Source organism: Myripristis murdjan, chromosome 1, assembly GCF_902150065.1.
Source record: "Myripristis murdjan chromosome 1, fMyrMur1.1, whole genome shotgun sequence".
NCBI classification, from domain to species: Eukaryota; Metazoa; Chordata; class Actinopteri; order Holocentriformes; family Holocentridae; genus Myripristis; species Myripristis murdjan.
The window spans coordinates 24,819,523-24,834,096 of NC_043980.1; the positions used below are offsets into that span (position 1 = coordinate 24,819,523).

The window sequence follows — 14,574 nt, forward strand, 5'->3', positions numbered from 1 at the left end:
TCAGAGTCTATTGGATTTGAGGGCTGTGCAGTGCAGACATGCTGACAGTGGTAAACACACTAGCAGGATGCTCTCTTTCTGTGCAGTGTTGCTGTGGAGAGCTGCAGGGTGGAGCTCTTTTCAGTGTGTGAGTCTTTTCTGTGTAATTCTCAGTGATAATAACAATAGTTATTATCAGGTACTCGCAGTTCTTGGATAGTGGATCTTTACCTGAAATATCCAGGTGCCATTTCATGTAAGATAACTATTTCCTATATGAAACATACTTGGTTGTTCAGACATTTCACTTCAGTGAGAGAGGAGTGAAAGTGTTTTTTGCTTGACAGGCAGTGTACATTCTTAATACAATGACAGCATGATCTACAACTTCGATTTTTTTATCCCCCCCATGTTAGGCACAGCTCCAACATCAATCTGCACCGCAAACTGCTGACCAAAGAGCTGGACGACATTGTCCTGGACCCCCAACTCACGCCACTGCCCAAGGACCTGCGAGCTGAGTTCCTGGCAAAGATCTACGCTGGGCACCACATGGGCGTGGACACTATGGCCGGGATGGGCATCGGAGGCGCTAACCTGGGGCCCACTGGGCTGAACCGCGATGCCAGTTCCCCCGCAAGCAATGAGTATCCCCATCACCCTCTCAACCAAGGCCTCCAAAACCAACAAACCAATGGCTTCTATCGGGGCCAGCCAGATGACTACATGGTGCTGGACCTGAGCACCACATCCAGCGTTCAGTCCAGTGGCAGCATCCACTCCTCACATGAGTCAGACGAGGGCAGCGATGAGGGCATCCTACTGGATGACCTAGAGGAGGAGGAGGGAGAAGAGGATGAGGAGGAGGGCAACAGTGAGGGGGAGGACTGCTCCCGGCGTGCCGAAGGGCAGGCTGAAGGAGGGCATCGGGATGAGACTGGAGAACTAAGACAAGGAGAAGGACGAGGTGAGGGGTTGGAACCGTCCTCCTCACCAATTCTCCTTTCGTCCACTGGGGGCAGTAATGGTGGCAGCAGTGGGATCCTCTGCAACATCTGCCACAAAATGTACAGCAACAAAGGGACCCTGCGTGTGCACTACAAGACTGTGCACCTGCGCGAGATGCATAAGTGCAAAATCCCTGGTTGCAACATGGTGTTCAGCTCTGTGCGCAGCCGTAACCGACACTCTCAGAACCCCAACCTCCATAAAAACATGCCCTTCTCCACTATTATAGACTAAATAATGACTTACTATGTTACCCACCTGTCAGTCTGCCCGCTCCGCCCTTCATCCTCACCCTAGCCTCCTCCTCAAATCAGCTATCAACCCTACCCTTGGGCCATCAAATACAAGCTAAATGCCTGTATGCCTCCTGCGCATTTTCTGTAATCATTGTCCCACATTTCTCTGTCCCCTCTATTAAATTCATTTACTTTAAACACAATTTATCATTGTTTTCCACCTCTCGTTTTTGACTTTTGATCTCTCCTTCTTTGGAAGAACAGGATGACGCACTTGAGCATGGAGTTCGCAAACAACTCCACCATATTCCCAGAAGCCCCTCCCTCTTTCCTTTCAAACTTCCCCCTACTTTGTTTTTAATGTCCATCTCCAAAGAATCTATTCAAACTCTTATTTGTGACTTTGCCTGCAGAAATGATAGTATTGAAAAAATGAAAATCTTCTTGTTGTATTTGTGTAATGATAGCTTTTAAAGGAACCCCTTACAAGAGCATGACAACTTCATTTGTAAATAATGTCCCAAGAGGCTTTTGGTGTAAAAGAGTTGTGTTGATGGTTGTTCGCTTCTTTTTTTTTTTCTCTCTCTCTTTATGGTTTTATGTTACAGTCCAGTACAATACTTCCAGCTATAGGCAAGAAAGAGGTAGCATCTTACTAGCTTGACTCATTTATGTTAGCTTCAAAGACACATTTTAAACTGAGACCTAGGAAAAAAAGAATATCATGTGACTTGTTTTATCTACTTGTTAGATATTCAGAGGTTGCCGGCATGCTTTTTTAGGCTCCTACACTGATATCATTCTCTGTTCTTCTATTGATTTTTGTCTGTTATGTTTATTAGCTTTAGTATACCGATTCAGTTTTTGCACTTTGCATCTATACAAGGGGATGTGTAATATTATTATAATGAGGACTTTTGCAATGGTGAGTTCTGGTGTTGTTCGGGGTCATTGACGGCTACAGTGCCAAGGGAAATGACAGTACCTTCAACATCCTTGTGCCAGTTTTTTTTTTTTTCTTTTTCTTTTTTTTTTTTTGCACGTGCTCAGATTTGAACACTACTTCAAAACCCAACATCTCCCCCATCTCTCCAAAACGTAATCAGAAAGTGTCTCCAAAGTATTTTGCTTCAAAACAGATCCAGTGCGTGACTGAATATAAACTGCTGTTATATCAACGCAGAGAATTTAAGTATTGATGAACGTGTCTTTTTTCCTCTTTTGTTTAAAGAGTAATTTGCATATGGTTTCCAGTTATTATCACAATAATTAGCTCAGAGGTTTAGTGGGGTAATCTTTCTATTGCATGTAATTATTGTGACATGGTCACACATTAATGCAAGAGCTGATGCTTGTTCTCTAACAGAGTAAAAAATGAAATGGGCATCTTAATGAAATGTGACTGTCCCATGGATTTGAAAAAAAGAGAGAAAATAGTCTTTCAACTGTGACCAAAACAAAAGTGTTTGCATAAGAAAAACTCTTTCAGAATGAAATTGTACTGTAATTATACCCCATTGGTTGATATGATGCACTTGAGTCTTAAATCTTTTGCTGTGATATTTTAGGTATCGGTTTCCATTGCTGAGTGTCAGCTACAAATGTGCTCTGTGAAAAATGTTGCCATTTTCCTGGCTGTTAGTTGCAGCCATTTTAAAAGTGTCCATAACTATCTTAAGGTACAGATGTTTCCAGTAACTGGGCAAAGTAGCCAAGGGAAAGGGGTATTTATTGGTGGGTGATGTATCTTCATGGAGGTGTTTTTTGTCCAGTATGAGAATATCTTTTGTAAAAAGACAAAAAATAGAGATTGTTCCTCATTTTGACTCGTTTATCAATGTGTTAGCAATGCTATGTGTTACTATACAAGGAGAGCTTCTCTTACTTGACTGGTGCTACACACCGAGGGAAAAATATGCAGTGTTATGTGGTATGCTGTACAGTATTCACAACTAACATCGATGACAGTGTTGAATTCCATTTGTTTCATTACTCAAGCCATTTTTCAATATGGACATGACCTATGCCAGTGTAACTCAAAACTCCAACTCTAAACTATCTCATGTGTCTTTTCTTGAGAGTCAACCTACAGGAATCATACATTTTTCAGTCCTCTCTTTTTGGGGATAAAGAAAGAGAGCGAGACAGAGAGCTGAGGCTGATGGAAAGGGTTGCGGAGGTGGAAGGCTGACTAGGGAGGAAAGGATGACAGAAACGATCATTAAAAATGTGCTGCTTCTCCGTTACCTGGAGGCGTCCCTGCCATTCCAGCCTCATCTGTCTAATAACTCACTTGTCACTTCATTACGCTGCCAGACGACAGGGTTGCTGACAAGACTGTGACACCGACAGCAAGAGAAAAAGAAGGAAAGAGGGAGTGTGTGCTCTAAACTACTCCTCCCGACCCAGCCCTCTTGCACCTCTTGTAATTGAATTAAATTCAGTTTGATTCGATCCGATTCAATTTGATGTAATTCTATTCAGTTCAGTTCAGTGTGGCTCAGTTCAGTTCCGCTCAATTCAATTTCTCATGCTCATTCTTTTTCTCTCTTTCTCTGTCTCTCTCAGAGCACAGTCGTTTAACAACCCCCTTTCCCGTTCCTTCAACCCGCCACTCACTTACCACCTCCACACCCCACAGCGCAGGTCCTACAGGGACACACACTAATAGTGTATGCTTAAGTTCACCGGACGGCCATGGCATAGGAAAAAGGGATGGGTAATTGCCTGTTTATCCCAAGTGAAGGGAAAATTGAGTACAGGAACCCCTGGCTTCTCCCAGGAGTGGGTTTCACTGAGGCGCTTGCTGCCTCATTCACTCATTCAATCCCCCCGGCCCTCTCTCTGGCTGAAATAAAAAAGTGCTACTCCAGGACCCCTGCTGACAGCTGTCTCTCTCTAACACACACACATACACACACACACATGCATACACATGCCCACATAAACGTGCATGCACATGCACGTGCACAGAGAAGACAGGCGCACATTCACATACACTTCCCGCTTACAGACCAGAAAGATGACAGCAACTAGATGACTGGTTAACCTTCGGTGATGGAGGAGACAGGGGTAGAGAAAAATAGAGAGTATTCTCAACACAGGAAATGAAACTCCCCATCTAGCATTAACATTATAGCCCCTGCCACTACGGAGTGTGCTAACATTTCATTAGGGAGAAGGGTGTGAGTTCGACAGGAATGGAAAGTGCTAAGATCTTTTTTTTTTCTTTTTCCAACTTGTTTAACAGCTAATGGCTTGAGTCATTTTATTTAAAAGGGCAGTGTTTAGAAACAAATGAAGGAACCTATTAGAAAGGCCAACACATGTTTTGATTCAACTCTCAGTATATAAAGGCTGAGAATTATGAGGGCTGTATGCACCCAACATATCAAAAGTCACCCTAATAAATGTGCTTTGGCTGATAACCTCAGCTTCTACGCCCCATTTGATTAGATCAAAAATATGTCTTAAGAATTTTTTTTTTTTTTGAGACTCTAACACATTCCTCATGTCCCGCCCAAAACTATCCGTTTCTCAAGCAGCAGCAGCTGCAATCCTTGACCTCTCTATTCTATCTGTTCACTTGTGTGTGCCAGAGAGAAAACTGAACAGCACAGAATAGATTCCCTTTCTCTTACCTCCTACTGGCTCTGTCTTTCTCTCTCCCCTGCACACCACTGGTCATGCCAGCACAGCACTAGAGCTCTGAGCTCTAAGAGGTTGTAAATAGAGTCGAGAAAACTACCCCAACACGCAACAGACTGTCCAGTATAGCCAGGGAGACAGAGGGAGACAGAGGGAGAGAGAGTGAGAGGGATGGCGGAGAGGGATTGGGCTATGAAAGTGGTCTGGCTGGAGCCTTGCGGCAGTCACTTAACAAGGCAGGGGAGAACGAGACGAACATAGGGAGAAAGGAGAGCTAGAGAGCAGCGGGCCCAAGACTCCCCAGGACTCAACGCCAGCTTCTTCTTGATTGCCTGCTGGAGAGCGATGGAGCCACCCCTCACATTTCCACTCCTCTCCCCTACACTCTGCACTCCTCTGAGAAATGACCACCAATTTTCTCCTCTCCTCAGAGAGAGCCCCCGATCCAATCTTCCTCTTTCCCTCTTCTTCAGCCTCATGGGTCCTGGGGCATTCTGCTGCCCGGTGACCAGGCTATTGGGACCATTACAATCTGAGTGGGTCCCCAGGAGCACATCTCTTTTGGGCTCCTCACTGGCCCAGCCTGCTGGAGTGAATCTTTAATATTTGATTAGAAAAGCGTCAAGCATCAGTTATTCTATAATTCTCCATAATACACAGAGACAGAGAGAGAGAGAGAGAGAGAGAGAGGATGGCAAAAGGTTGTGGCCACTGAACTGTTAACCATTGCCCACTTTGTGAAAGTCACTAAGTGAGCGAGTACAATAGGTGTAAGCAGAGAGGATGGGAGGTGACGCTGCATGCAAACCGTCCGAATAGGGTAGCTCATGGAACAAAATGGGATTCAAACGATTGTTGGAGCACCATAAGAAACATACAGAAAGGTGGGTTTGTATAGATGCTTCAGTCTTGCGTGATATATAAAAAACAAAAACAAAAAAAAATTACCCTCAAATTTGAACTGGAAACCGTGACATAGCAATGATTCTGAAAAAAAAAGCATTACTGCAAAGTCAAATTGCTCAAAACTTAATGTTTTATGTCATGCCAATCATATTTTATAGTCTTAAAGTATAAAGCAGCTTAAGACTTTGTGAATTTTTTTTTTTTTTTTTCACTTGTGTTTCCGTGTATCCAGTACATTTGTGTTTGTGTCATAAAATGCCTGTGTTACCGCATTGACACTCAACAGCATAGCATGGCTACATAGTCGCACTGCAAAGAACAAACAGAGCAGAGGAGTTTGCATCACTTTGGTGTCAAAATTATGATTTGGAAGCCTCATGAATACTGTATGTAACCTAAACAGGTGTTTCCCATTTCCAGACAGGAGGAAAACATTGGTCCTCTTTTTTAAATGGTTCTTTTTCTTTTTTCTTCCTTTTTTGCTTTTCTTGTATTTGTTTCTGTATCATAACTGTCTATGGTTTTTGCATAAAATGCATAAGGGTTTTGGGATGTAAATGGAATTTTATTCATATTTTGTCCAAATACCTCTTGTAATTTGTATCAGAATTCTTGTACAATTTTTATATTAAAGATTTATCAGTCACTGGCCATTTGACGTCACACTTTATTTATCTGTGAGGGACAGGGGCTTTAAAATGTCATCACATTTTAGCGTAGTGGCCTAAAAGTAGTGGAGTAGGAAATTTTTACCGAGAAGTACAGGGACAATGTGTCAATCAAGCCATTTTAACAAGACACTGTGATTTCAGCAGGTTTTACTGGGCTCTTTTAATTAGCATATGATAAAAAAATCACTGGGGAAAAGGCTATCTTGACCAATTAGTGGACGATTAGATTAATAGAGTTACTGAAAGATGTACCGGCATGAGGAGTAGGAGCTGCTGGTGTTAGCAAATTAGCGAGAGGGTCACTGGAGGAGGGAAACTATAAGGACATACGGTACCTTTGTCTGCTCATATGCTGCAGTTCAATGAAACTGCCTTTTGAAGGGCCTTTAAGTTATATTGTTTGCCAGTTATATACCCAGCACATTCAAAACTGGCCTTCACAGAGGGGACTAAAACTGCTACTTTTCTGCAAACCTTGATTATATTTATTGACGACTAAACAAGGAATTCAACATCAGTTCAAAAAAAAAAAAAAAAAAGACAGTGACATAAAAGACGAAAATCAACATAAGTCGACATAATGAGGGATCGTTTGGAAGAAGCGACCTGTGCTGACATCATTTACTGTGACTGGTCGGGTCACGTTACAACTTACATGTGCTTCAGCTTGGATGTTTTCTCTGGTAACCAACCGGAAACATAATGCCCTCTCCCTCCCCTCTGTGAAAGTGAAGGAGTGACACAGGGCTCATTGACCTTGAATTAGACACCATCTCTCTTTGTCGCACTACAGTTGCTTATCCCATGTCATTGCTGATAGCCCCACAAAACAAACACACACATAGCACACACAGCATTTCAGAATATTAGAGCTGGGTGGTATTGATTATATGGAAGGTCTAGTAAGAGATATTCCCCCACTGCTTGAAGATAGCCTGTGTACCCTTCTCAACACACACACACACACACACACACACACATACACACACATATCCTTCCTTGGTGACACCAACTCCCCAAAGGGAAGTTGTGAGCTGTCTGCCACTACGCTGACCTACCTGCTACATACCTGAACATGTTCCAGACGGCAACAGGCCATCGATTGGCCTTGAAAATCACACCGGCCCTCCGCTGACCTTTGAGAAGCGGAGCTCTCTGCTGCGGGGGGAAAACATGCAGACAGACAGGCAGGCAAACAGACAGACAAGAAGATCAGGGCAAGCTTTGTTGTGTCTGAACTGGAAGGAGGTGGGGCAGAGAGGCTGACAAGAGGAAAATGTCCGTCAGTCCAGTCCATCTGACGGTGTGTCTGTGTGACCTCTGAGGTTTCCTGGATTAGTAATTACTTTGCTGTCAATCCACGGGAAGAGCCTGGGTCTTTGTGTCAATGATAGACTGGGTCTTTTTTAATAGAGCTGAAACGTCGCTTTACACAAGTAAATTTCCCATTAATTTTCCCATAGGGAATTTTATTATTAGCCTTAACGTTTTAACAGTGTAGGGTAAAGTAGATTTACAATGAGATACCAGATTGTTCATTGATTCATGCATTGTGTTAACTAGCCCATTTCCATTCAGAGGCATAAGGCATTCGAGCCTGTCCCAGCATGCACTGGTTAAAAGCAAACACCACGTTTGACACAAAGTTAAGAGATACACACAGACACACATCTGGGTGATTTAGAGCCCCCAACACATGAATTTAGATGTTTATTAATTATGAGTCTTTAGAATGTGGGAGAAAACCAGAGCAGCTAGAGGAAACTGACACACACACGGGGACAACATGCAAACTCCACCCAAACAGGGGCAGGACACAAGCCCCAGACCTTTCTGTGGGGTTACAGCACATGAAATCATCAGTTCATCCGATCTCAACTTAATTGCTAGGAAATTGTGTTTTATTCCTGGGTGAAAGAAACCCTACACTACCATTCCCAAGGGTCATGGGTACCATAGCAACCTGCTCCAAAGTTGCATGTGGTTGGTAGCCAGCCCAAAAGTAGCATCATGGTAGCTGATGTCTATTTATATTATATTATATCAGTGGCCATACCTTTTTTAATAGAATTGTTGTGTTGTTTTTTTCCTAAATCATTTGTTATAAGCTTGTGATTCATTCCATAGCTAGTTGGAAAAAAATCCTACAACTCTTTACAGTATATGATGACTTTGTGATTTGTCTATGAAAGAAGATTTACTTTCAACTGGGGCCAAAAGGAGACGGGAACGTTTCAGCTCTATTAATTGATCCAGCTGTGAATACATGATACAGCACAATGGGTAGCCATACATGTGATTATTAAAGGGGGAAAAAAAATATGATTCTCACATATTTTTGACATACAGGATTCAAAGGCAAAATTGAACATTGCATGTGTTGAATTGGAAAAAAAACTTGTTTCCCTTAAAAAAAAAAAAAAAAAAAGAAATTGTGGAGGGAAGTGTTAATAAAGGTTAATTCTTTGTTTAAGGCACACACAGGTAGGATACTATTTTCCCACAACTAGAGCAGAGGTCAAACACTGTGGCTGAATTATGATGATCAGGCCGTGTTCAAGTCTACTGCCTAATCCCCACAGTTTATCACTGCATGTAATTTTTAGAGCAAATGAGGACTACTGAGGTGTGCGGCTGAGGGAAAGAGAAATTGGCAAAAGGAAACTACAGAGGAAGAGGACAGCTCTCCAAGAAGAGCTGCCAGTTCAGCAGGACTGTGTTTTCTGTAAGGCTCTTTAAAGAAGCACTTTATCAAGAATGGCATGTGCGAGGGGGAAACATCTGCCACCGGGAGCTACTGAGGGCCGGACACGCAAATGTAGTGGCAAAGGAGAAGACAGCTACTGTTTTGAAGCACCAAAAGAACGAAAGAAAGAACGAAGAAAGAAAATGGTAACATTGCCGTTGCATTATTGTGCTCGTCAGAGTTAGAAGAAAAAATGTAGTATCGGCTGGTAGCTATCACCATTTCCAAGTTCAAAAGTTTAACCAGTGGGTACAGTAAGATACGGTTTATATCAGTATGAAAAGTTATTGTCTCTGAGAATAGAAACAGAGCCAGACAGTATTGCAGTGTTCTGTATGAAGCTCTTTTTTCTGAAAACGGATTTAAAAAAAAAAAAAAAAAGTGTTGGTCCTGACTTAACATTTAGTACAGGTATTGCTGCATGGTGACGCTAAATCCATATGGTTCTACAGTCACTTGGCCTAATTGTATTTTCTGATTTGGTTTCTTAGAACATTTGAAATGAATGGAAATAGGCTTGGCATCCATGCACAGATACAGACACACACACACACACACACACACACACACACACACACACACCATTCATTCATTGCACTGCAAGCAGAAATCAATGTTCATTGAGGACTAATTGATTGTAATTGCACACTATAATTAGAGGGTAAATTACCAGAATTTGGAGGGAAAGATCAGAAAAGCTTTTGTATCACTGCTTCATCCCAGAGCTGCACCAATTTATCAGTTAATTTAATTATCCATCTAAAATGTAACAATGAAGAAAGAAATTTGTCTACTTTTGAAGGGTACAATAAATTATTATATATATAGAGAAAAGAAAGGCGGTGATAAATCTTAGTCAAGTGCTGAGGAAACGTGAAGGCGACTAAATAGGCTGGTGGCTCCCGATTCCTTATAAAAACTCATCCGTGGTAACATGAGCCTTGGCTAGGATGGACTGCGTCCACATATAAGACTTTTTACTGGGCCATATTGATTTGGTTCTACACCAGTGAGGCTTGCAATGCTGGCTAATGCTATTGACGAGCCATCAGTCTTGTCCAGAAGTGTGGAGGCATGCAGCTCTTTTTCTGAGGCTAACCAAGGAAGGAAGAGAGGAAGAGGAGAAAAGAAGGAGAGAGGAAAAAAAAAACATCAATGGACAGTGATGGAGAGTGGGGAGGAGGGCGAAGATGCAAGCACAGCAGACAGACTCAGACCCCTGTCCATGGTTTGGGAACACTAAATTAGAAAAAAGACAAAAGGGATGAGAGAGGGAGAAACTGTAAACAGCCGCATCGATCCAACTAGTGTTGGGCAAATCAAACCATTACAGCCAGAGTCTTATGCTCTGGAGTTGAGGGAGATAGTGTGAACATCTATACACTTCCCTAGTGGGGAGAAAAGTTTGCACCAGCACACACTGGACCTCTTTTAAAATTGTTGGACTCACTGACTCTTTAGTCTGCTCTCCTCACTAAATCACAAGGTGGATATGCTGTGGGACAGGAAGGGGTTAACTCAGGAGAGGGTGGAAGGGAGGATGAAAAAAGCCCTCTGGCAACCCAGGGACAGAGGGAACGCTGAACTCATCACAAACCCCTCTCCTGGCGTCCGCCAGCACGTAATGACCCCAACAAGACGGGAATCCCTTTTAATTAAAGTGAAGGGAGATCAGTTAAGCAGATGGTTGCCGACAAATATTAGGGGAAATAGAATGTTTAATGGTCTGTGCACTTATCGCAGGCTATTTTCCACACCCAGCCCCAAACTGATAAACAGGACAGGGCCTTGTTAATCAACCTTAGAACCTTTAAAGCCCGAGATAAGAAAATAATTCGGGATCTTTGTAAATTAGCTCGAGATGTGGCTAAGACTCTGGCCCCTTGCGTACTCAGGGCCAGACTGCCAGGGAGGGAGGAGAATTTCTATCAGTGTAATAGCTTTGGTGCCATGGTGAAGAAGTTTGGGGGAAAAAAGTACTTTTTCCAGGGGATAAAAAGATATTTTTTCCAGCTTTTTCCTGAGTTTTTATTCCCCTTGTGGTTTGACCCTCTTGCCACCACCCTGCTGTGCTCTTATCAGTGACACAAGAGAGTCACCCGCCTCGGTGGAAATAATCTAAACAGAGAGGCGGGGAATCAGCAGCGCAAGCCAGTGGCCTGTATGAGCAGGTTAACAGGCCCTCACCCCTTCAAGTCAGGCACAGGTAGGGGTGGCCCGTGTTTATTTTGCAGACGATGGATTGAAGAGGAAGAGATTATCAACTATGGCAGCGCCACAGGCTGCTGTGAGAACACAATAGCAGCTACTTTTGTGCTACACAAAAAGCCTTAAAATAAACAGATAGCAAAAGTTTTACTGTAGATATTCCATTGCAATTATTTCAAAATCAAAGAAAATTTTGCCACTAACCTGTTTTCCTAATTTCTTTGAACTTACATTGCGCAGATTTGGGTATACGATGACATCACTTCACTTCATGCCATTATCTTCAAAACAAAGAGGCAATAATGATTTACTGGTCAAAAGCCATTAGTTAGTTCCAAATAAAATTTGGAACCAATTTTCATTTAAATTTTAGGCATAAAAGCCAATCTCTGAATAATATTCTGCAGTATTACAATACCATTCTAACCTCACTGAGCAATCCACATTTATTCTGTTTTAAATTTATGAGCAAATTTATTTGCTTCACTGATTGACTGATTTAGTTATTTTCTCCCCCTTTTGGAGTGCAAGTGTGCTCTGCAAATTCATGCTGCAATGCACTAAAACTAAATAATACAGCTGAGGTCATTAGTCCACTTATTGGTTTTGTAAAGAAATCACCCACCTTGTTTTTCAGTCATGTTTGTGTTGCTCTTATTATCATCTGTTGTGGCCGGTAGTAATCTCAGGCAACTGACCTCCAAACCAAGTTGTCCTCAGTGACCATAGATTTTGAAACTAAAACAAATTTTGCCAATTCAAATTTTCCCCCTTGTACATTTTACCTTTCCTTAAATGAAAAACACATTTGCTGAACTCAGCCCTACCTCTTCCCACAACCCCTTTTTTTTTTTTTTTTTTTTTTTTTTTTTTGATCACGCAAAGCAGAACCATACTTCCATATAGCCAGCATTCGGAACATTTCTGTTTTACCGGTTAGCAATGTTGTTGTTCTAAGCTTCTCCGTTGTTTCCTCCCTGGCTGCCTGGAAAAGGGACACCGGATTGAAGGTAATTACATCGAGAAATGCAGAGATTTATCAGTGCTTGTGGTTTGGGACCTTAAATGGGCCTGCTGACGATTTTCCCTTAAAGTAGGCCACTGTGGAGCTGGCAGGTTCTGGTCGGAGCCCCAACACCGGGCTTGAAGGCTCAGAGTGTTGCCATATGTTGGACCTCACTGGTGCCAGCAGCAAATGTGCTGAACAACGCGACTCAAACCATGAACTCCGTGCCTTGGCAGAGGGTGTGCACAGGGGCTACTTGCAGGAGTAAAGGAGTAAGCACTTAAAAAAATGACAGAAACGTGTGTATGTGTATGTGTGTGTGTGTGTGTGCGTGTGTGTGTGCATATGCATGGGCAATTCTGTCTACCTGTGTCTTTCCAGTGTCCGACTAACAGCACATTGCACCCCTCCGTTTCTTCAGTTATGCGTTTTTAATGTGCACCCACACCCACGCAAACATACACATAAACACACCCATATGCGTGCGCACACACACACACACACACACACATGCACACACATACTCACACATTCTCACACACACATCAGTCTGAATATCCATGGAGAACATCCCGGATTGCAATGGGTCACACCTGGTTATGCTTCTTCCCTGTCTCCCCTCTCTCTCTATTCTGTAGTTCCCACACCGGCGGCATCTGGAACCTATTGGCGGCAGAGTCACACCGAGCCATAAAGCCCTCAAAGGCTCACAAACGCACTAGGGGTAGAACGTCAAACAATGTTGGCCCAACAAGCTGCCAACAGACACAATGCGTCTTGAACCTGAACAAACCCCACTGCTCATTTTTTATCCTCTCTTTCTCTCAGTGTGTCTCTCTCTTTCGCCCTCTCTCTATTTCTCTCCTTCTCTCTCTCAAACACCACCTGGGAACAAGTCGAGGGAGAATTTTACATTTTTACCCCTAAATGGAATTGGTACTGACGCTGAGGGAGCTAAAGGCAGCTCAGGCGACTGAGACCGTGGAGAAACAGATACTGAAGGAGCCAGAAACTTGCTGTCAGAATATCCTGTAATAGAAACTGAAAGCGGCTGCACTAAACCTGGTGTATTTAAACACGGGCAGTCGGGCCGGCTGGATCTAACTGAGGCTTTAAGCAGATGTCCTCAGCAGTTGCTGTCCTCTGCCCCATGGTGTCACCAAGGGGTTAATGACTAGTTATACCACTCAATAGATAATGTGATCTGTTCTGGATGGGATCTCAAGAGCACGAATTGTCACACAGCCATCCTTTTAGACATGCGAGCAGAGGGAGTGGGGGCCATCCTGTCACAGCCTTGTAATGCTCTTATTGATTCTCCATATCTGTTACGGAGGCTATGAAGGGCGACCCAAATTCGATATGCTTTTAATAGGGGCCAAGTATGGCAAACAACACAGTGCCTATCAAAATGGAAAACTAGCTGAAATGATGACAGCACGCAGAACAAAGCCTCAGCAATTGAGCAATTAAATAAAACTGAAGTATGTTACGTGTAGTTTGTCTGGCAAGTCCCTAGCATGCTTTATATATTGCCTTTTTTCTTCCTCCCAGCGATCTCTTCCCTTTTTGATTTCTGGGGCATAAAAATTTTTTTGGCCAGTGTGTACGCACACAAATCTGTGTTGGAGCTATGTCAAACCAGCATTTTATTGTTAACAAATGCTGCCTTTGATACTGGCTACAATGGGCGATACTTCACTGTTTGTTTGTGCTGGAGGTGAAAATGAGTTGCTAACATTTGGAAGGGAAGGCTTGTGAAATATAACGCAGCAACAAAAAATGGCACTCTTTAATGTCGTGCAGGAGCCGGCAATGTTTTTCCACTCATTAGAAGGACTTTGAAGTGGATGTCTGAAACCTTAGCTTGGGAAATCTGACAGAGACGAGATTGTGGTGCGTACTTTCTTCTCCAAGAACACCGCGATTCAAGGTAACATATCCACATCTTATTAACTTGTGGTATACTTACCAATTGGATGCAGGCAGACTGTGGTATTAGGCAGTAAAGAATCTGATCATGTTGCCCATAGTATAAAATACAGTAGGTCTACATGGGGAGATAAATACAGCTCTGTCAAATTTAATTTCACTTCACAACGACAACCACAACAGCATTATTAAAAGAAAAAGGGCAGATTTTGTCTGAGAAGATGCATAAGATCC

At 42.8% G+C, this 14,574-nt stretch overlaps 1 protein-coding gene across 4 annotated transcripts in view; it reads left to right on the plus strand.

Moving 5' to 3' along the window:
* Positions 1 to 6,415, plus strand: part of bnc2 (basonuclin zinc finger protein 2) — a 167,071-nt gene extending 160,656 nt beyond the window's left edge. For 3 of the 4 annotated variants that reach the window (XM_030062153.1, XM_030062127.1, XM_030062135.1), the window contains one exon: positions 396 to 6,415. In XM_030062153.1, coding sequence (XP_029918013.1) covers positions 396 to 1,221 — 826 coding nt within the window. In that variant the 3' untranslated portion in view covers positions 1,222 to 6,415. The remainder of the gene's footprint in view (positions 1 to 395) is intronic. The other variant, XM_030062144.1, reaches the window with a different exon arrangement.
* The last annotated feature ends 8,159 nt before the right edge of the window (positions 6,416 to 14,574 follow it).